At 43.6% G+C, this 22,858-nt stretch overlaps 1 protein-coding gene across 1 annotated transcript in view; it reads left to right on the top strand.

The window, feature by feature from the left end:
• ADGRB1 (adhesion G protein-coupled receptor B1) overlaps positions 1 to 22,858 on the top strand; it is a 568,132-nt gene that overhangs the window by 252,752 nt on the left and 292,522 nt on the right. Inside the window, exon 3 of the mRNA XM_067467249.1 lies at positions 16,686 to 16,844. Within this exon, the coding sequence (XP_067323350.1) occupies positions 16,686 to 16,844 (159 nt within the window). The remainder of the gene's footprint in view (positions 1 to 16,685; positions 16,845 to 22,858) is intronic.

The raw sequence follows: 22,858 nt of genomic DNA, 5'->3' as shown, positions 1-22,858 counted from the left end.
TGCCTTGAAAGGAAAAAATAAAAGGGTCCCAAGAGGGGTGCTTCCTTAAACCCATTCCTCAAACCAAGACTTCCTTGAAAGGAAGATAAGAAAGAGTCCCAGAAACCGAAAGGGAAGCCTTGTAAGTTTCCCATTCCCACCAATGGATTCCTCCTGGATCTTTTGGCTGCCTAGCTGAAAGCAGATTTTCCGTTAGTCAATTTTCGAGGGGGCCCTGAAAACAGATTGGGGTACCCAAGGAAATTGGGAGACCAAAAACAGATTGCCCTCTAGCCAAATTGCACAAGCCTAATATACAGGGTGCAGCAGCATAACTTCCTTTTTTAAAAACTTAATAAAACCCATTGTATGAACCATATGTATATAATGTAGGTGCATACCTAAAGTTTTGTTTTATGTAGTTTTGAAGATCAAATTATTTATTTATTTCAATTTTTTTCTATACCGATCTTCTCACCTCATTGAGGGACTCAGCCCGGTTTCCAACCATAAAAACACATACAATCAGTAAAATATCATAGTTCACAATTACAGTAACACATTGAAAATAACAATATATTTAAAACTACGGTGGCCAGTCGTCATATTAAAATCAAATATACATCATCTTCCATCCAAAATCCTAGGGTGTTGTCTCATTCATCGAAAGCCTGTCTCCACAACCATGTCTTCACCCATTTCCTAAATGTCAGGATAGATGGGGCGGTTCTGACCTCCGGTGGGAGAGAGTTCCAGAGTCACGGGGCCACCACTGAGAAGGCCCTGTCCCTCGTCCCCACCAGGCATGCCTGTGCGGCCGGTGGGACCGAGAGCAGGGCCTCTCCAGACGATCTTAATAATCTTGATGGTTCGTAAGGGAGAATACGTTCAGAGAGGTAAACAGGGCCGGAGTCGTTAAGGGCTTTATAGGTTAACACCAGCACTTTGAATTGTGCTCGGAAGCTAATTGGCAGCCAGTGGAGCTGGTGTAACAGCGGAGTGGTGTGCTCCCTGTACCCAGCACCCATTAGTAATCTGGCTGCCGCACGTTGGACTTGCTGCAGGTAAGTCCATTAGGTAGGTGATGTCCCCCATTCTCCACACTGAATAAACCGATTTCTGGCATTTGTCATGACTCTTTCCAGCATAGCAGGTGTTATGTTGGCAATTTCTTCCTGCATGTTGGTCTTCAAATCTTGTATGGGCTTTTTTGAAATCCCGTGTTTATGTGAACCGTCCAAGGACCCTACAAGATTTGAAGACCAACATCCAGGAAGAAATTGCCAACATAATGCCTGCTATGCTGGCAAGAATCATAGAATCAAAGAGTTGGAAGACACCTCATGGGCCATCCAGTCCAACCCCCTGCCAAGAAGCAGGAATATTGCATTCAAATCACCCCTGACAGATGGCCATCCAGCCTCTGTTTAAAAGCTTCCAAAGAAGAAGCCTCCACCACACTCTGGGGCAGAGAGTTCCACTGCTGAACAGCTCTCACAGTCAGGAAGTTCTTCCTAATGTTCAAATGGAATCTCCTTTCTTGTAGTTTGAAGCCATTGTTCCGTGTCCTAGTCTCCAGGGAAGCAGTAAACAAGCTTGCTTTCTCCTCCCTGTGGCTTCCTCTCACATATTTATACATGGCTATCATATCTCCTCTCAGCCTTCTCTTCTGCCCAGCTCTTTAAGCCGCTCCTCATAGGGCTTGTTCTCCAGACCCTTGATCATTTTAGTCGCCCTCCTCTGGACACATTCCAGCTTCTCAATATCTCTCTTGAATTGTGGTGCCCAGAATTGGACATGACAAAAGCCAGAAATTGAGTTAGTCAGTGTGTGGAGAATGGGGGATGTCACCTACCTAATTTGATCTTCAAAACTACGTAAAACAAAACTTTAGGTATGTACCTACATTATATATAAAAAATTCTGATTCATACAATGGGTTTTATTAAGTTTTGAAAAAAAGGAATTTATGCTACTGCACCCTATATAAGATTGTCTTACAAGGCCAATAATATTTCTAATATGATGGATTTCACCAAACAGGTCTTGGGGAGGCCTGGAAAAACAAATCCCAGATCAGAACTGAGGGACCTGTCACTAAAAGATCTCTGATACAAAAATTACAGGCAGAGAACCATGGAAACATGATATTGGAAGTGGGTCTCATGGGCCATCAAGTCCAACATTCAGAGCAGGATATCAAGCTACAACATCCCCCGCAAACAGCTGTGCAGCCTGCTTTTGAAGACATCGAGAGAAAGAGATTCAACCACCTCTATAGGTAATTGGCTCCATAGCTGAATGGCTCTTGCTCTCAAGAGGTTCCTTGTCATGTATAATTGAAATCTACCCTTCTATAACTCCAAACCATTAAACTTAGTTCTGCCCTCTGAGTCAGCAGAGAACAAGGGCTTTGTGGAAGCCCTTGAGATATTTAAAGAGGGCAATCATGTCCTTTTCACTCTTCTCTACATCAGGCCAAAGTTGCCCAGATCCTCATCATTGTATTCCCGTAACTCTTATGATCCTGGTTGCCCTTCTCTGAATCCACTCCAACTTGTTATATATCCCAATTGCCCTTCCCTGAGCCCACTCCAGCTCCAACGCAATACAGTTTGACTGCAGCTTTCCAAAAACAAGGCACTAGAACTGAATACAGTGCTCCGGTTGAGGCCTGACTAGTGAGTACTGTATGACGTTTCTTAACTTGAAAAGTATGATTCAATTATGATCCATTGTTTCGCAACTAGGACGCAAAACAATGGCTTCAAACTACAAGAGAGGAGATTCCATCTGAACATAAGGAAGAACTTCCTGACTGTGAGAGCCGTTCAGCAGTGGAACTCTCTGCCTCGGAGTGTGGTGGAGGCTCCTTCTTTGGAAGCTTTTAAACAGAGGCTGGATGGCCATCTGTCAGCGGTGATTTGAATGCAATATTCCTGCTTCTTGGCAGAATGGGGTTGGACTGGATGGCCCATGAGGTCTCTTCCAAGTCTAGGATTCTATGATTCTATGATTCTATGGATTATTTTAGGCTAGAGTATTATTTGCTTTCATTTGATCCCATACCCTCCAAATGACTTATTTTGACTTGAACTGCCCCAATGTATCCAATGGGGGGAATGTTATAATTCCCCCCTCCAGTTTTTTTAAAAATATAACCCAGTTTCTCTCCTTTTCTTTCATCTCTGCTTTTGTCATCAGCTTACTGCAATTGCTGCAATGGGAGTTCAAAAAGTAAACATAGTTTGAATCTAATAAGCCCTGAATCTAGCTGGAGATTCTGCACTGCACTAGCTGGACTTTATAAACATGGGACGGAGTGTGGTGGAGGCTCCTTCTTTGGAAGCTTTTAAACAGAGGCTGGATGGCCATTTGAATGCAATTTGAATGCAATATTCCTGCTTCTTGGCAGAATGGGGTTGGACCAGATGGCCCATGAGGTCTCTTCCAACTCTTTGATTCTATGATTCTATGACCCCTTCCAGTTCTGTGATTCTGTGGTTCAACAGGAAGCAAAGAAGGTGAGATCTTGCCCTCTCCAGTAGTCTGTGGCAAAAGCAAACCTCTACCAATCAATATAGTTCTCTCTCATGAATAGCTTTTGCCACCTCAGTCATATATTGATGTTACTTTCACCCATGTTCTGTTTTCATCTTGAGGGCATGGAAGCTAGATGGAACTACTTTATCTCTACCCTACTGGTGCCATCTTGTTTTATGGGGATTGCAAAGGGCCAAGTTTGAGATTGATGGAGAAGGTCAAAGGATGGCCATGAGGCCAAAGCCTTTCCTTCTTGAATAATCGTCATTGAGCTCTAGCCTTGGTGAAAAGGTGGGCTTTAAATAAAGTGATTGATTGAAAGTGTTTCACACTAAATCAATAGGCTTGTGCATTTTGCGTGAATCACTATCTGTTTCTGCTTGCTGGATACCAGAAGCCCCCCATATCCATTTTTGCATGCCTCCCGAACACTGGCATGCTGCCAAATGGGTGTATTCATTCTGCATCTGAAAAAAAAACCATCCGTTTTTGTTCCTTTGGTGGCAATGATAGGAGCTTAGTGTCTAGTTCCAGGGAAGTCATGCTACCCCTCTATTCTGCTTTGGTTAGACCACACCTGGAATATTGTGTCCAATTCTGGGCACCACAGTTCAAGAGAGATATTGACAAGCTGGAATGTGTCCAGAGGAGGACGACTAAAATGATCAAGGGTCTGGAGAACAAGCCCTATGAGGAGCGGGTTAACTAGCTGGGCACGTTTAGCCTTCAGAAGATAAGGCTGAGAGGAGATATGATAGCTATGTATAAATATGTGAGAAGAAACCACAGGGAGGAGGGAGCAAGCTTGTTTTCTGCTTCCTTGGAGACTAGGATGCAGAACAATGGCTTCAAACTACAAGAGAGGAGATTCCATCTGAACATGAGGAAGAACTTCCTGACTGTGAGAGCCGTTCAGCAGTGGAACTCTCTGCTCCGAAGTGTGCTGGAGGCTCCTTCTTTGGAAGCTTTTAAACAGAGGCTGGATGGCCATCTGTCAGGGGTGATTTGAATGCAATATTCCTGCTTCTTGGCAGAATGGGGTTGGACTGGATGGCCCATGAGGTTTCTTCCAACTCTTTGATTCTATGATTCTATAATGAGGAACTTAAGAGACTCCCCTTTTCCCTAGGAGCCTTCCCTTTCTTCACTTCAAGGCAGCCTGGGTGTCAGCAATGGAGTTAAGAAAGAACCCTATCCAGCCATTCTGCGTGGACTTCCCACAGACTCTCCTTCAATATCCTTCATTAAGATTTTTAGAAAGCTTCAGAATTAAGATACCACTCTTTATTGATCCTTTCCCTTCTGTGTGTAGAGGAGACCATGTGTAATGGTTCTTAAAGCTCTTTCTACTCGAGAGGACGCTTTCTCTACCAGAACCAGCAGCATGCCATGTAGCTTTTCAAGGCATTTTAAAGAGGCCCAGGGAAGGAAGAGCGATGACCTAGAGCTCAGTAGAGCTATCCTCCCTGGACTACCTTAAAAATCCCCTCTTTTGCCTGCAGTTTTCTAAATGCTTGGGGTTTTGCTTCCTGAAAGATGTTTCTACTTTCTACACTAGAGGAGATGCAGGTATTTCTTTTTCTTTTCTGGGATTACTATCATTTTTTAATTATTATTATTATCTGTTAGAAGTATTTTCAGAAGGAGAGGAAGGGAAGGAGAAAAAGAAGAAAAAGTGTGACTCTCCAAGCCCCACAAACACACACACGCCTCACCCAACATCCCTCAGGTCCCCAACTCCCAGTCAGTCCCACTAAATAAAAAGAATCAGGAAAATAAAGGAGAATCGAAAAGATTAAACTGTGATACCGAATAGAGCCCTTTTCAGATGGGAATCCGTGATGGCTGGGCCTTTGCCGTTATGGATACTGGATCAAACCAAAGGAGCCGGATTGGCCAAAGGGAATGACTACAAATGGTACCAAGCTCAAGTCTATAAATTAACTAGCGGTCCCCTGCCACACGTTGCTGTGGCCCAGTCTGGTGATATGGAAAATAAAGTAATTAGAAAGTGCTTGTTTCTAATATATGTAATGTCTTTCTGCTTGTGGGTAAACAGTATTTCTTGCTGTTTCTTTGACAGTGTTGATGTAGAGATTGTTTGGTTTGCCTACTCTTGAACATGCAACATATCATTGCCCTTCTTTAGGGGTCCCTTTCAAATCTAGGATATGTTATCTGTGTGTGTGTGTGAATCATATATATCCATATCTATGGCTGGATGGCTCTCTGTCAGAAAGGCTTTGATTACATTTTCTTGCCCTGGTGAAGGGTGTTAGATTGGATGGCCTTAAGTGTTTTCTGCTGGTCATGAGGGTTCTGTGTAGGAAGTTTGCCCCAATTCTGTCATTCGTGAGGTTCATTCAGAATGGTCTTTGATTGGAGGTGAACTATAAATCCCAGTAACTACAGCTCCCAAATGCCAAGGTCTATTTCCCACAAACTCTATCTGTGTTCATATTTGGGCATATATAATATTCGTGCCAAGTTTGGTCCAGATCCATCATTATTTGAGTCCACAGTGCCCTCTGGATGTAGGTGAACTACAACTCCCAAACTCAAGGTCAATGCCCACCAAATGCTGCTAGTATTTTTTGTTGGTCATGGGAGTCTTGTGTGCCAAATTTGGTTCAGGTCCATCATTGTTGGAGTTCAGAATGCTCTTTGATTATAGGTGAACTATAAACCCCAACAACTACAACTCCCAAATGACAAAATCATAATTTTTTGAGTGATGGTCACTCCTTGTGTAGTGAGATGTTTTGTTGCCAAATTTGGTGTGATTTCATTCATTGGTTCTTTTGTTTTTAAGGTACTCATGACGCACAGAGCATTTTTATATATATAGATGCTGAAGGAAAAGTTTCTTCATTCAGGAAAATAATTTTGGGAGCTACAAATTGACAAGAAATCTCAAAGAACATGAACATAAGCATTTATAGGCTGTCCTTGACAAATAGACATTTCATTCCCAATAACCATATCAATCTGAAAAACAAAGAAAAGGTTCAATGTGATTAGTTTTTAATTGGTGCTTACTTACTACTTATCCATTAGGGCGTAATGATTGGTGCTTACTAATTGTTTCTGTATTGTTTTCTGCTGTTGCTGGGTGGACTTTCTGGCCTGCTATAAATAGTCGTGCATCTCTTTCCTTCAGGGCGAGATTGCTTGGCTTGGAAACTGACATCCTGTCTAGTGTGATGTTAAATCAGCTGTTGGCTTCGGTCTACTACATCCACTTCTGGAATGCTAAATGTACAATGCCTCCTAACAGTTGATGCAGAATCATATGTCTCCCCTCTTCAAAATGTTGGTGGAGCAGAAAAGTCTTTGGATGGGAGCTTTTAGGCCACTTTTATGCCACTCTGCATTAATGTCAGATTTCACTTTCTTTCTTCCATTGTCCCAGCTTCATGGTTTATTTTTCACATTTATAAGGTATTTTCTATTTTCAAAACTTGGTTTTCATAGTGAGGGAACTCCTGGCTATCAAAAGAAGCCCAGAATCATAGAAGCGATGGGGCCAACAGACCCAATCTCCTGCCCATACAACAATCCACAACATTTCCAAACTAATCTTGTGTACATCTCTCCATCAAAGGAGAGTTTTCCAACAATACACCATCAATGTCAAGGAGGCATGGGGCTAGTTAATAATTCATGTTTAGGATTGTTAGGAAGAACATCCCAATACTTTAAACATATGAGTTCACTATCTCTCCCAGGAAAATATGTGTTCACTCAGGTTAGAAACTGGGAAGTTAGCTTCCTGGGAGGGTTGATGTGTGAATCTGTTGCTGCCTGCAAAGTAAATCCGCTCTCAAATGTATGGCCACCTCTTCTGCGACTATTCTGGGTTCTGCAGAACTATCCAGGTTCTGTGTTGTTGTTCTTTCATTCCTGTTGCAATCCAGAGCAGGAAACGAGGCCCTAAGATAACTATCCACCACACTTGACTGTGAAAAAACAATCCTTTTTTATTGAAGAAAAATGGTTACAAAATAAAGGAAAAATGCAAAGTCAAAAGCCACAGCAAAATCAGCAAACATGAATTTCCATGAACAAGATCAAAACCCAAAGCCACACTGTAAAATACTGGAATCTGTTAGCAATCCACTAACCGTACTTGGTGTCCTAGAAATCTTTCAAGATGATGGCCAGGGAAACCAGGAGAACTGCCAAGGTCTTCACCAATCTAAAACGATGCCTGAACTGAGAAAGTCAGCCCGGCGGAAGGCACTTAAAGCCGAGGAATTGCTTTCGTGAAACGCCTCCCTGCTTTGAAGCCGTTGTTGGTATTTCTTTTAATCTGGAAGACCTTCGCAAGCTTAGTTATTTACTCCTGTCTTGCCAGATCTGGCCCCTTCTATTCTCATTAAGGTTCCCAGGTGCAGAAGGGAGTGAAAGGTCATGGCTTCCCTCTGAAACATTCTCATGAACACTGGTACTTCCATTTTCCAAATCTACAGAAGTTTCTTCCTCACTAATTTCAGGAGCATTGACATCAAGAAGTACATTTTCATTAGCATTAGGAAGTACATTTTCATTAGCATCAGGAGGAACAAACAGAGAATCAGGTTCAAGTTCAAACTCAGGCTGAACCTCAACAGTTCCGTCATTTCCAACTCTTTGTGACTTCATGGACCAGCCCACACCAGAGCTCCCTGTTGGCCATCACCACCCCCAGCTCTATCCAGGTGTTAGAATCTATTTCTGAAAGAGATCTGGCAATGGCTGTCCTTCTGTGCAAACTGGGGTAATGGCAAGAGGGATGGGCCGGAAATCAGAAGCGCTTTTATATTCCCTAATGCAAAAGGTAGAGAAAACATGCAGGTTGGTATCCATAGAATCAGAGAACTGGAACAGACCCCAAGGGCCATCCAGTCTAAACCCATTCTAACAGGCATAACTTCACAATCACACCACTCCCAACAGATGGCCATTCAGCTTCTGCTTAAAAATTGCCAGAGAAGGAGACTTCACTGAATTCCCAGGCTTCATATCCCACTGTTGAAAAACTCTTTCCATAGAATCATAGAATCAAAGAGTTGGAAGAGACCTCATGGGCCATCCAGTCCAACCCCCCGCCAAGAAGCAGGAATATTGCATTCAAATCACCCCTAGAATCATAGAATCATAGAATCAAAGAGTTGGAAGAGACCTCATGGGCCACCCGGTCCAACCCCCTGCCAAGAAGCAGGAATATTGCATTCAAATCACCCCTGACAGATGGCCATCCAGCCTCTGTTTAAAAGCTTCCAAAGAAGGAGCCTCCACCACACTCCGGGGCAGAGAGTTCCACTGCTGAACAGCTCTCGCAGTCAGGAAGTTCTTCCTTATGTTCAGATGGAATCTCCTCTCTTGTAGTTTGAAGCCGTTGTTTCGCATCCTACTCTCCAGGGAAGCAGAAAACAAGCTTGCTCCCTCCTCCCTGTGGCTTCCTCTCACATATTTATACATGGCTATCATGTCTCCTCTCAGCCTTCTCTTCTTCAGGCTAAACATGCCCAGCTCCTTAAGTCGCTCCTCATAGGGCTTGTTCTCCAGACCCTTGATCATTTTATTCACCCTCCTCTGGACACATTCCAGCTTGTCAATATCTCAAGTTCTTCCTAATGTTCAGATGGAGATTCTTTTTCTGTGGTTTGAATCAGTTGCTACATATCCTAGTTTCTAGAGCACTAGAAAACAAGTTTACTCTGTCTTCAGTCTGACATCTTTTCAAATACTTAAAAAAGACAATGGGTGGAGTGGACAGGGACTGAAGCACCTCAAGAGATAACGACACCCTCTTATAACAGTTGATCTCTCATTCTTTATACTCGGGGACCTATCCTGCAGTGACCCCATCTGCAGCCAAGCAAAGCTTAAGATGCGGGGGCGCAGTTTGAATTACCCCATGAAGGAGGCAGACTTGGTTTGGGCCAGCTAGTTTGCTGACCCATGCATGTGAGGGGGACAGAGCAACAAGTTGGAGGAGGCTGCTCCGCCCCCCTCTTTCAGTTTCTTTTTGATGGCATGACCCACCCTCCCTCCCAATGGACAGTGTGAGTATAGACTGGTTGCACATGGGCTGGGTAGGAATTATTTCCCCTAAGTATGCATTAGGGAGGTTTTTCTTCTACCCCATACTGTTTCAGATGGGTGTGGTAATTGGCTTTGGGGTGGTGTCATTTAAATAGGTTTCTGTGACAGCGCGAGTGGCACCACCTATGTATAGAACTGTTAGTTGCAAGATTTAAACTGTTGTATCATGCTTAATCCTGCCCCTTTTACCCTGCTTATGTATAGTTGTATGGATTGGTTACTTATAGCTGTCAATCAGTACTGTTTGGCTCCACCTCTTCCTGCAGGAGGGGAGTGCTTCCTTTCTATTCATTCTGCCATCAGAGTTTGTACCAGATGGACGTGAGTAAGAGACTTGACTCTAAAAGACCCTGATTTAAGTTACCTCTTAGCACCAAATCTGAGGTTTTTTACCCTTGGGATGCTTTATGTCCAGATCGTCCTGGACAACATTGAGGAGATCCAAGCGCCTTCAAATCGGTTCTTTTGGCACCAGAGGAAGATCCTGAGTCTTCAAACATAGGCCATCTGAACTGGGGTTGTGGTTTGCTCTGGCATTCACAGCCATTGGGTAAAGAGGAAACTTGGTGAAGCTTCTCAGCTTCAAACACCTTGGACCCAGGACTAATTGAGACTGTAATGTATATTTTCCTTCACCCCTCTGAAGTTTCCAGCTTATTGCTTTAAGAAATAACTCTTTGTGATCAATAAAACGTATTTTGAGTTATTTGCAGTTATTTGTTTTGGGTTTTTGAGAGTTCCTGTTTCCTAAAGGAGGGCAAGAAGCAATCCCTTGGGGGGAAAGTGCCACGTCCATGCCTCCTTCATTAAGAAAAATAGCCCCCAAGTGTGACGGCACAGTTTCCTTGAGTATTAATAAGTTTACAAGGCATGTTAAAGGTTAATTGGTTATGGTAGGCACCATGGCATCCCGCCTTAGGGGGTGAAGGGTGGACACCCACAAAAGTCCCCATAAGTTTTCATAAAATGCGAGCTACCCTTGGGGCTGGATTGAGGGTTCTCACTCTTGAAAAACTCTAAGGTTTGGGAGGGAGTGCCCTCAGGATGGCTTTCCAACTATGATGGGCCAAGAAATGCAGACAAAGAATTTTGGTTAGCCTTTGGGATCCTTGGTGCACACATGTCCTTGGAGGTGGTCAGAGGGAGTGACACCTGGCCCAGGGACTAGGCTCAGTGGGTGGCCATTAAGCCAAGTTATATTTGGCATTTTTACAGATTTTCCCTCTACAGATTATTTCAAGTTCTTTCAATGAATAGGTCAGAAAATGGACCTTTAGATCCATTTTCTTGTGTCTGACTTTTTATTTGGCCATCTGTCAGGGGTGATTTGAATGCAACATTCCTGCTTCTTGGCAGGGGGTTGGACTGGATGACCCATGAGGTCTCTTCCAACTCTTTGATTCTATGATTCTATGATTCTATGATTTCATGGTGGGAGTTCAAATCACTTTCATGTTTGTTTCTGGGTCTGCTAACACTTATTGGGTTGCCATCCAATACAGTTATCCCTCTCAAAAAGAGATTTGAGGCAGAAGAGAGGAGTTATTAAGAAGCCATGTTAGTACTTTGCTCTTCCAGTGTGTCCAGATCTATTCATTAATTAAAGCAAACCTACCCCATTCCCTCTTGATGGTTTTTAATGATACCATAATGGATTGTATCGTAAAACTTGGACCCGTTTCCCTCACCCATCACTGAACAGAAGGGCCCCTTTCTGACTGGCAGTCAGCTTTGACGGCAGACATGAATTTTACTTAATGCTGCAGTAGCATGATGGAATTGCCTTTTAATGCATTACAGCAATTAAGCATTTTGCTTAACCACCAGTCCAGGAGGGGGTAGAGACAGATCAGTCATTCACCTATCAAACTACAGGGCCTGATCCGCTTCCTGCCTCCCAACTTGCCAAGGGAGGAGGAGGAGGAGGAGAGCTAGTCCTTCTTAATGGCATGAATTGGAGATGCGTTTGGCTCTTCCCCAGTTGAAATGTGTCTGGTTACAGATAGGCAATCGATCAGGCTGTGTGAGACATTAAGGGGATGCCATTATGTCAATAGACATTGATGGCCCTGAAACACGATCTATCTCCTGCCAGGAAGTGGAAAAGACAAGTCACCCAACTTGTGCATGCCATCAGAGAAGTCTTTGCTTGGGAAAGCGGAGACGGGAAATTCTGCCCTTCAAATCTCTTGAAGGTCAACTTGTCTATTTGGCATGTGTTGGAAGATGGCAGGGCATGTCTTACCATTAGATTAAGCAAAGTGATTGCCCGAGGAAGCAGCAAGACAAGTGTTGAAGGAAAGAGTTGTGTGTCAAAACTCTAAACTGGAATGCTACCAATGTCTGGTGGAGCATGCTGTTCCTTCATGACCATTGAAATGAATACAGTTCTTGCTCCCACTGGAGCATTGCAGCGCACCCAAGAACCCAGGAGTCACTCTATACCGTGCTCTTACCTACAAGAAGTACTGCCTGAACATCAAGCAAAAAGTGGGTGCTAGAAACAATATCATACGAAAGCTGACTGGCACAACCTGGGGATCACAACCAGATACAGTGAAGACATCTGTCCTTGCGCTGTGCTATTTTGCTGCTGAGTATGCATGCCCAGTGTGGAACACATCTCACCACACTAAAACAGTGGATGTGGCTCTTAATGAGACATGCCGCATTATCACGGGGTGCCTGCGCCCTACACCACTGGAGAAATTACACTGCTTAGCCGGTATCGCACCACCTGACATCCACCGGGAAGTAGCAGCCAATAATGAAAGAACCAAGGCAGAGACATCTCCAGCTCATCCCCTGTGTGGGTATCAGCCAGCACGTCAATGACTTAAATCTAGAAATAGTTTTCTAAGATCTACAGAGACACTCGCTGGAACACCTCAGCAAGCGAGAATCCAAAAGTGGCAGGCTCAAACCCAGAACCTCAACCAATGGCTGATACCAAATGAGAGCCTCCCCGCTGGGCACACAGAGGACTGGGTGACTTGGAAGGTGCTGAACAGACTGCGCTCTGGCACCACGAGATGCAGAGCCAACCTTCAGAAATGGGGCTACAAAGTGGAATCCTCGACATGCGAGTGTGGAGAAGAGCAAACCACTGACCACCTGCTGCAATCCACCCTGAGGCCCGCCACATGCACCATGGAGGACCTTCTTGCAGCAACACCAGAGGCACTCCAAGTGGCCAGATACTGGTCAAAGAACATTTAATCAACTACCAAACTCATTATTTTCGTATTTTGTATGTGTGTGTTTTTTTTTTTTTTTTTGCTTTGTTCTGTTAGAAATGTAACATAATCGACTGGTTGCACTGACACGATAAATAAAAAAATAAATAAATAAGTTCTTGGTCTGGTGTTACCTTTTCAGTATGTAATATAAAAGAAAGGATGTCATGTGATTCTTCAACTCAGGTTGCCAAATATTCTAAGGCAGTCTTAAAGAAAGAACATATAACTTCAAAAATCACCTGATGTGGGCATGTATCTATGGGTTTCAGATTCAAGTCCCAGCTTGTTCTCTGACATGAATAGACTCTAGGCACTGCGTTTAGATGTGATATAGCCAGATCGACACTTGATTGAAGAGTAATTCTGTCCTCCACTCATTAGATGATTCATTAGACGATAGTGAAAAAGATCTTGGAGTCCTCGTGGACAACAAGTTAAACATGAGCCAACAATGTGATGTGGTGGCAAAAAAGCCAATGGGATTTTGGCCTGCATCAAGAGGAGCCTAGTGTCTAGATCTAGGGAAGTAATGCTACCCCTCTATTCTGCTTTGGTCAGACCATACCTGGAATATTGTGTCCAATTCTGGGCACGACAATTCAAGAGAGATATTGACAAGCTGGAATGTGTCCAGAGGAGGGTGACTAAAATGATCAAGGGTCTGGAGAGCAAGCCCTATGAGGAGCGGCTTAAGGAGCTGGGCATGTTTGGCCTGAAGAGGAGAAGGCTGAGAGGAGATATGATAGCCATGTATAAATATGTGAGAGGAAGCCACAGGGAGGAGGGAGCAAGCTTGTTTTCTGCTTCCTTGGAGACTAGGACACGGAACAATGGCTTCAAACTACAAGAAAGGAGATTCCATCTGAACATTAGGAAGAACTTCCTGACTGTGAGAGCTGTTCAGCAGTGGAACTCTCTGCCCCGGAATGTGGTGGAGACTCCTTTTTTGGAAGCTTTTAAACAGAGGCTGGACGGCCATCTCTCAGGAGTGATTTGAATGCAATATTCCTGCTTCTTGGCAGGGGGTTGGACTGGATGGCCCATGAGGTCTCTTCCAACTCTTTGATTCTATGATCAGGTGAACCTTGCTTGATCCATAGAGTGTTGAATGGCATGTCTAGTTCCAGATCAGTTTAAAGGCATAGACCACAAAAAAGGGAAAAGAAAACCATAAGAGCTGTTGAGCAGTGGAATACCTGGGAGTGTGCCGGCGTTACCTTCTTTCAAATGGAGGCTAGATAGCCATCTGTCAGGTGCTTTGATTGAGTATTCCTGCATGGCATAATGATGTTGGACTGGATGACCTTGGGGTCCCTTCCAAATCTAAGAGGCATCTGGACTTCAGGGCTGGAATGGTGCCCAGATGACTTGCTCTTAAGCTTCCCTATTATGTCAAAATATGTATTTCCATTTAAATGCTAGTAATTAATTCAGAATATTCATATGCAGATATAAATCAACAAGTGCAACCAGTATGGAAATGTGTGATCTCTTCTGGTGCCTCCAGTGCATGATGCATTTTCTATTTCTTGGCAATGTTTTAAGAAGTTTATCTAATTTACTATTTTCTGCTCTATAGTGTCTTTTGCTTCTTTGGGCAAGAATTCTTCTTCTAAAGTTGCCATTGTGAACTGCAGTTTTTCTTGTTGCTTGTACTAATAAATGAAAATACTATATATGCTGCCCGATGAAATAGCAGTTCCATATTGGCTGTTCAACATTTGCTTGAGGGTAACATTTATGAAATGAACATAAACTATCATATATATTGATCATAGTATGTTATGATTCCAAGGTACTCTCACAGAATCATAGAATCAGAGTTGGAAGAGACCTCATGGGCCATCCAGTCCAACCCCTGCCAAGAAGCAGGAATATTGCATTCAAATCACCCCTGACAGATGGCCATCCAGCCTCTGTGTAAAAGCTTCCAAAGAAAAAGCCTCCACCACACTCCGGGGCAGAGAGTTCCACTGCTGAACAGCTCTCACAGTCAGGAAGTTCTTCCTAATGTTCAGATGGAATCTCCTTTCTTGTAGTTTGAAGCCATTGTTCCATGTCCTCGTCTCCAGGGAAGAAGAAAAAGAACTTCCTGATCGTGAGAGCCGTTCAGCAGTGGAACTCTCTGCCCCAGAGTGTGGTGGAGGCTCCTTCTTTTGAAGCTTTTAAACTGAGGCTGGATGGCCATTATCAGGGGTGATTTGAATGCCATATTCCTGCTTCTTGGCAAGGGGGTTGGACTGGATGGCCCACGAGGTCTCTTCCAACTCTGATTCTATGTTTCTATGATTTTCCTCAGTGCCAGTGCTGTTGTCTGCATATTGCGCAATCACACCCACCATTAATGAATCGATTCAGAAGTTTTGGAAGTTTTGGAAAGTTCTGCAATTTTTTCGGAAAAATTCACAATTGACTTTAGAATCGAACCACCAGTGCTCCCAAATCTGAAACAAGTTTTGAACCATTTTAGGTTGCCATCCTAAACCTAGCAACCAAGCCTGCTATGTTTAGGACTGCAACCTAAAGTCTATTGTTAGTCTTGACCAGGACAAAGCCATCAAATCAGTTGCATTAACGTCCATGTTGATTCCTCATTCTGCCATCTATTCTGGTTGGGAGTGAACCAGTCAATGAGATTCCAGTGCCAAATGAATGAAAATCAATAGTTTTAAAAGGTATTTTTGTGCAATTTCCATGTTTGTGTGCCTCAAAGTCTTCATGGTCCATTCTTCCCACAAAGAATTCTTGTATGTTTTTGGCATTTAATTATGATACATTACTTTTTATTTGACCTTTCAATATCCCTAAGCAAAATGGGTATACCGGCTTCAGCTGGTGTGTGTGAGAACAAACTCCCCATCTTCTCTCCAATTCTGGACACCACAATTCAAGAGAGATATTGACAAGCTGGAATGTGTCCAGAGGAGGGCGACTCAAATGATCAAGAGTCTGGAGAACAAGCCCTATGAGGAGCGGCTTAAGGAGCTGGGCATGTTTAGCCTGAAGAAGAGAAAGCTGAGAGGGGATATGATAGCCATGTATAAATATGTGAGAGGAAGCCACAGGGAGGAGGAGGGAGCATGCTTGTTTTCTGCTACCTTGGAGACTAGGACGCGGAACAATGGCTTCAAACTACAAGAGAGGAGATTCCATCTGAACATGAGGAAGAACTTCCTGACTGTGAGAGCCGTTCAGCAGTGGAACTCTCTGCCCCAGAGTGTGGTGGAGGCTCCTTCTTTGGAAGCTTTTAAACAGGGGCTGGAGGGCCATCTGTCAGGGGTGATTTGAATGCAATATTCCTGCTTCTTGGCAGGGGGTTGGACTGGATGGCCCATGAGGTCTCTTCCAAATCTTTGATTCTATGATTCTATCTTACCGTGAGCTGGTGGTACAACCTCAAATGTCCCAGAATAAATGAATTCAGTTGAGGTAGGTAGACATTTTGTCCAGATTGCTTGTGTGTTCTTTTAGGAAAAAAACTCCTAGCAAATGGTAAGCAGTTGAAATTTGGGGGCACTGATTATTTTTGTGCAGGTCACACAATCTCCAGGAAGCATGAAGCAGGGCCAATACGATGCCATCACTATATAAGGTTTTTGAGACACAGCTGCTGGCATTAACAAGAGATGCAATTTTGTGTCTGGCTAAGTGCTGAATAAATTCCCCTAATGAAGACAGCTGAGAGAGAGAGAGACCAGAAATGTTTATTAAATAACAAGTGCATCTTCCTGGCATTGCTTCTTGCTCGTCCAAGGTGTCATCCTTTTAGATTTTTTCCTACTTGTTCAAGGATACATGAAGGTTAAGAGTTTTTTCCCCTGTCTGCCTCTTCAGGTGGATGGAACCCTTGGTCAATGTGGGGAGAATGCACCAGGGATTGTGGGGGAGGCCTCCAGACCCGAACCCGGACCTGTCAACCCCTTCCTGAAGATGGCCTCATCTGTGAAGGAGTCTTAGAAGAAGGGAGACTCTGCAACCGGAAAGCTTGTAACCGTAAGTAGTGCTTAACTTTCCAGACATTGAGCTGAAACCACCCTATGGTCACACTTCCCTTGTTTCAATGCATGTTGCACGTATCTTCCCATGATGAGTGTGCCTTCTTTTATGGAGAATGAGTGACCAGCCCAAGCAGTATGAGAACCTATGCCTTTTAGCTGTTGGCTCCATCCACCCAGCACGGTCACTGGGCCATTCGTTCAACTTTTGGCTCAGAAAATTGATCCATCTAGCTTAGTAGTGACTATCTTCGCACTTCCTTCCTTCCTTCCTTACTTACTTACTTAGGTGATCTCTTGTAGCCCAAGGATGATGGTCCTCCACATGTATGTCTTGGCAGTGGGTCCGTAGGTGGCTGTGGAGCCCTACTCTTGATCTGCGTGTTCTCCCAAAGTGAGGAAATAAGTTTCCAGGTGGAAGGCGGTCCTGGCCAGGGTTGGCTTGTTATGCCTTTCTTTTGGCATGTTTCTCCCTTTTCGCCCTCCATTTGTGCTTCTTGGATTTCCACAGCACTGCTGGTCCAAGCCTACCTCCCCTTAGAGTGCTCAAGGGCCAAGGCTTCCCAGTTGTTGGTGTCTATGCCAGAGTTTTTAAGGTTGGTTTTAAGCCCATCTTTAAATCTCTTTTCCTGTCCACCAACATTTTGTTTCCTGTTCTTGAGTTATGAGCAAAGTAACTGCTTTGGGAGATGGTGATTGGGCATTCGGACAACGTGACCAGTTCCATGGAGTTGATGGCATAGGAGTGTCACTTCAGTGCTGGTAGTCTTTGCTTCTTCTTCCAGCATGCTGATATTTGTCTGCCTGTCTTCCCAAGAGATTTGCAGGATTTTTCAGAGGCAGCGCTGATGGAATCATTGCAGGAGTTGCGTATAATGTTTGTAGACCAGTGGTTCTCAACCTGTGGGTCTCCAGATGTTTTGGCCTTCAACTCCCAGAAATCCTAACAGCTGGTAAACTGGTTGGGATTTCTGGGAGTTGTAGGCCAAAACACCTGGGGACCCACAGGTTGAGAACCACTTCTGTAGACCACATTTTGCAGGTATATAGCAGGGTTGGGAGGACAATAACTTTATAAACAGTCACCTTGGTATCCATACGGATATCCTGGTCATCACTCTCTGCTTCATTCAGAAAAATGTTGCACATGCAGAGCTCAGGCGATGTTGTATTTCAGTGTTTATATCTTGGTAACTTTGCAGTAGATTATGGTCGGTTTTGGCCCCTAATGATCCAAGCACCACATCTCTTCGCTGTGAGGACATTGATTTCATCCATTTAACAACAACAACAACATTTTTTTTACCAGCCTCTCCTCATGGTGTGAGGTGGGTTACAGAATAATTAAAATACATAAACATTGCAAAAACATTAGAGATACACATATTAAAATGTATATCTATAAAAGCTACATATTAAACCATATTTCTATAAAATACATATAAATATATACACAAAATAGAGATTAAACAAAGGACACACATTTAAAATTCATGCTTAAAGATTGTCTGGTTAGGTCTGCCAGAAGAGACAGATCTCTTCTGCCATAAAAGAGATATTTTATGCGGGTTTGGCTAGTACATACATGTGGGTCTTTTTTCACAAATTGAAAAGACACTTGTTTGTGCAAAAAAAAGTTGATGGTGGAAAAGCAGTGCTTATTTTGTTCTCACAATGACAGTGAGAAATTCTAGGGAGGTTCAACAATTTCTTGCCAATCTGTCTTGCCAATGGGATTTTGGCCTGCATCGAGAGGAGCATAGTGTCTAGATCTAGGGAAGTAATGCTACCCCTCTATTCTGCCTTGGTTAGACCACACCTGGAATATTATGTCCAATTCTGGGCACCACAATTCAAGAGAGATATTGACAAGCTGGAATGTGTCCAGAGGAGGGAGACTAAAATGATCAAGGGTCTGGAGAACAAGCCCTATGAGGAGCGGCTTAAGGAGCTAGGCATGTTTAGCCTGAAGAAGAGAAGGCTGAGAAGAGATATGATAGCCATGTATAAATATGTGAGAGGAAGCCACAGGGAGGAGGGAGCAAGCTTGTTTTCTGCTTCCCTGGAGACTAGGACGCAATGGAACAATGGCTTCAAACTACAAGAGAGGAGATTCCATCTGAACATGAGGAAGAACTTCCTGACTGTGAGAGCCGTTCAGCAGTGGAACTCTCTGCCCCGGAGTGTGGTGGAGGCTCCTTCTATGGAAGCTTTTAAACAGAGGCTGGATGGCCATCTGTCAGGGGTGATTTAAATGCAATATTCCTGCTTCTTGGCAGAATGGGGTTGGACTGGATGGCCCATGAGGTCTCTTCCAACTCTTTGATTCTATGATTCTATTCTATGATTCTATGATTTATCAAGGTCTAGCCTATGTTCTTACAGTGGTCACAAATTAAACAAGGCCAAAAGGCCCTAATATGACTGCCCACTAGCACCTTGAAAGAACAGGAGAAATAAAATACACAAACCTATATAGAGATCAAATGACAAGAAGTCCATCATCGGTATCTTGGAGGAAATGCCAAAGAGCAGACAAGATAAGAGGCCCACCAAGTTCAGTCGCAGGGTTAATTCCCAAGTCGCCTGCTTAGTGAGCGAAGGGAGAAAATCCATGCAGTCATCTGTGTAACAGAGACAGCCCCAGATTATATGATCGATGGTATCTTGAACCCAAATGTATTTCACAAAGATCTATTTCTGCTTGCCCAATATCAGAAAGATTATTGCATGCTACGCAGCGTCTAGTAAACATTCTAAAAAGCAAACCTGTCTCACAGACCTGGTCCCAGTAATTAAAAAATCTGAAAATCATAGAATCATAAAATCAAAGAGTTGGAAGAGACCTCATGGCCATCCAGTCCAACCCCCTGCCAAGAAGCAGGAATATTGCATTCAAACCACCCCTGACAGATGACCATCCAGCCTCTGTTTAAAAGCTTCCAAAGAAGGAGCCTCCACCACACTCCAGGGCAGGGAGTTCCACTGCTGAACGATTCTCACAGTCAGGAAGTTCTTCCTCATGTTCAGATGGAATCTCCTCTCTTGTAGTTTGAAGCCATTGTTCCATTGCGTCCTAGTCTCCAGGGAAGCAGAAAACAGGCTTGCTCCCTCCTCCCTGTGGCTTCCTCTCACATATTTATACACAGCTATCATATCTCCTCTCAGCCTTTTCTTCTTCAGGCTAAACGTGCCCAGCTCCTTAAGCCGCTCCTCATAGGGCTTGTTCTCCAGACCCTTGATCATTTTAGTCACCCTCCTCTCGACATCTTAGAAGGAGAAAACCCAATTGCTATTAGTTTCTGATTCCAACTGCCTTTGCCATTCTTTACATCAGATAGCCCATGTTGTCAAGAATGAATTTGTTTATAATAATTCTTCATAACCATAATACACATAAAACATGATTGTCTTATGCTCATCATCAATCAATCCATCAAACTTTGTATTGTCAAAGGCTTTTATGGCCACAATCACTGAGTTGTTGTAGGTTTTTTGGGCTATATGGCTATGTTCCAGAAGCATTCTCTTCTGACGTTTCTCCTGCATCTATGGCAGGCATCCTCAGAGATTGTGAGGCATCCTCACAACCTCTGAGGATGCCTGCCATAGATGCAGGAAAAACATCAGGAGAGAATGCTTTTAGAACATGGCCATATAGCCAAAAAAGAAAACTTACAACAACCAATCAAACTTTATTTATACTCCACCCCATTTCCCCATGGGGACTTAATTATTATTATTTATTTATTTACATTATTTATATCCCGCCCATATCAGTCTGAAGGCGACTCAGGGCGGTTTACGTATTGCACAAAACTACTCCTAAACTGCAAAATTCTCATCTGTCTAAGATTCTTCCCATCAAGGTTGCTCAACACTGAAAAAGCATGTTTTTAAAATATTTTCCACGTATTTTTGAATATTATTTCCATTGCTACTTGACATTCAAGCAATCTGAAGAGCTGGGCTGTACAGAATGATTGCTAGTTTTCTATGGAACTTAGAGAAGCTGGTCTTTATCATGTATTATGAATTCATGCATTTATTTGTTTCTGCCTTCCAATAATTTACGTCCCAATCTTTAATTTGATTATGCCTTCCAGACTCGCATATAATAAATACAAATAAAACAAGGGCACAAATAAAAAAATTACAGATACAAGTCAATCATCCAGATAGTGGGGTAATAAAAAGTGCAATGAGGAGCAGTAACATTAATCACACAGCTGCCTAAATCCAACTGTTTAGCCAAGTAGAGCCGAACCGTTGGATCAATGAGAAATTGGCCACGCTTAGATAAGTTTGGGAAAGTTGACACTTGTGAAAGTTTCATTATTTCAAATCACCCAACCAACCAATCAATATTTATTTGTTGTCATTTGCTGCTATTTGTAACCCAGTCAGTTTTTAGTTATGTTGGCCCTTTGAATGAGACACCAGTCATAAATTTCCCTGTTGAAGTCTGGCAAACTCAGGCCCTTCGTTGTGTGTGATTGAGTTTATCCAGTCATAATACAGTCCATGGATCTATGGATTCTGTACTTATAGGTTTTATCATCTATGGCTTGAAAGCATTTTTAGTCATTTATTTATTTATTTATTTGGAGATTTCATAACTCGGTCTTCTCGACCTCCGAAGAGGGACTCAGGCCGGCTAACAGCAGAAAATCCATACACACATAGAATGAACATTGTTGTTGTTGTTCATTCGTTCAGTCGTCTCCGACTCTTCGTGACCTCATGGACCAGCCCACGCCAGAGCTCCCTGTCGGCCGTCACCACCCCCAGCGCCTTCAAGGTCAGTCCAGTCACTTCAAGGATGCCATCCATACATCTTGCCCTTGGTCGGCCCCTCTTCCTTTTACCTTCCACTTTCCCCAGCATAATTGTCTTCTCTAGGCTTTGCTGTCTCCTCATGATGTGGCCAAAGTACTTCAACTTTGTCTCTAGTCTCCTTCCTTTCAATGAGCAGCTGGGCTTTATTTCCTGGAGGATGGACTGGTTGGATCTTCTCGCAGTCCAAGGCACTCTCAGCACTTTCCTCCAACACCATAGTTCAAAAGCATCGATCTTCCTTCGCTCAGCCTTCCCTAAAGTCCAGCTCTCACATCGTAGGTTACTACAGGGAAGACCATGGCTTTGACTAGGCGGATCTTTGTTGCCAGTGTGATGTCTCTACTCTTTACTATTTTATCAAGACTGGACATAATAGCATCATAATACATTAATACAAAAATACATTAAAATACAGGTCATACAATTACAAAAGCCAGGTCGTCAGAGTAAAATCACAAATTCATCACCATCCGCCAGTGTGGTCAGCCGTTATTGACTCAATCATCATTCTGCAAATGCTATATTCCAAAGCCAAGATTTTACCAGCTTTCTGAAAGTCAGGAGGGAAGGGGCAGATCTAATCTCCAACAGGAGAGAGTTCCAGAGCCGAGGGGCCACCACCGAGGACACCCTGTCCCTCGTTCCCACCAGACGCGATTGTGAGAGTGATGGGACCGAGAGCAGGCCCCCTCCAGAAGATCTTAACAACCTTGACAGTTCATAGGGGAGAATCCGTTCGGACAGGTAAACTAGGCCGGAGTCGTTTAGGGCTTTATAGGTCAACACCAGCACTTTGAATTGTGCTCGGAAGCTAATTGGCAGCCAGTGGAGCTGACACAACAGAGGAGTAGTATGCTCCCTGTACCCTGCTCCTGTTAGTAATCTGGCTGCCGCTCATAGAATCATAGAATCAAAGAGTTGGAAGAGACCTCATGGGCCATCCAGTCCAACCCCATACTGCCAAGAAGCAGGAATATTGCATTCAAATCACCCCTGACAGATGGCCATCCAGCCTCTGTTTAAAAGCTTCCAAAGAAGGAGCCTCCACCACACTCCGGGGAAGAGAGTTCCACTGCTGAATGGCTCTCACAGTCAGGAAGTTCTTCCTCATGTTCAGATGGAATCTCCTTTCTTGTTGGACTAGTTGAAGCTTCCGGGCAGTCTTCAGAGGCA

The sequence above is a fragment of the Anolis sagrei genome, chromosome 4 (assembly GCF_037176765.1).
Source record: "Anolis sagrei isolate rAnoSag1 chromosome 4, rAnoSag1.mat, whole genome shotgun sequence".
In the NCBI taxonomy this organism is placed as follows: domain Eukaryota; kingdom Metazoa; phylum Chordata; class Lepidosauria; order Squamata; family Dactyloidae; genus Anolis; species Anolis sagrei.
This window is presented reverse-complemented; position numbering and strand designations above follow the sequence as displayed.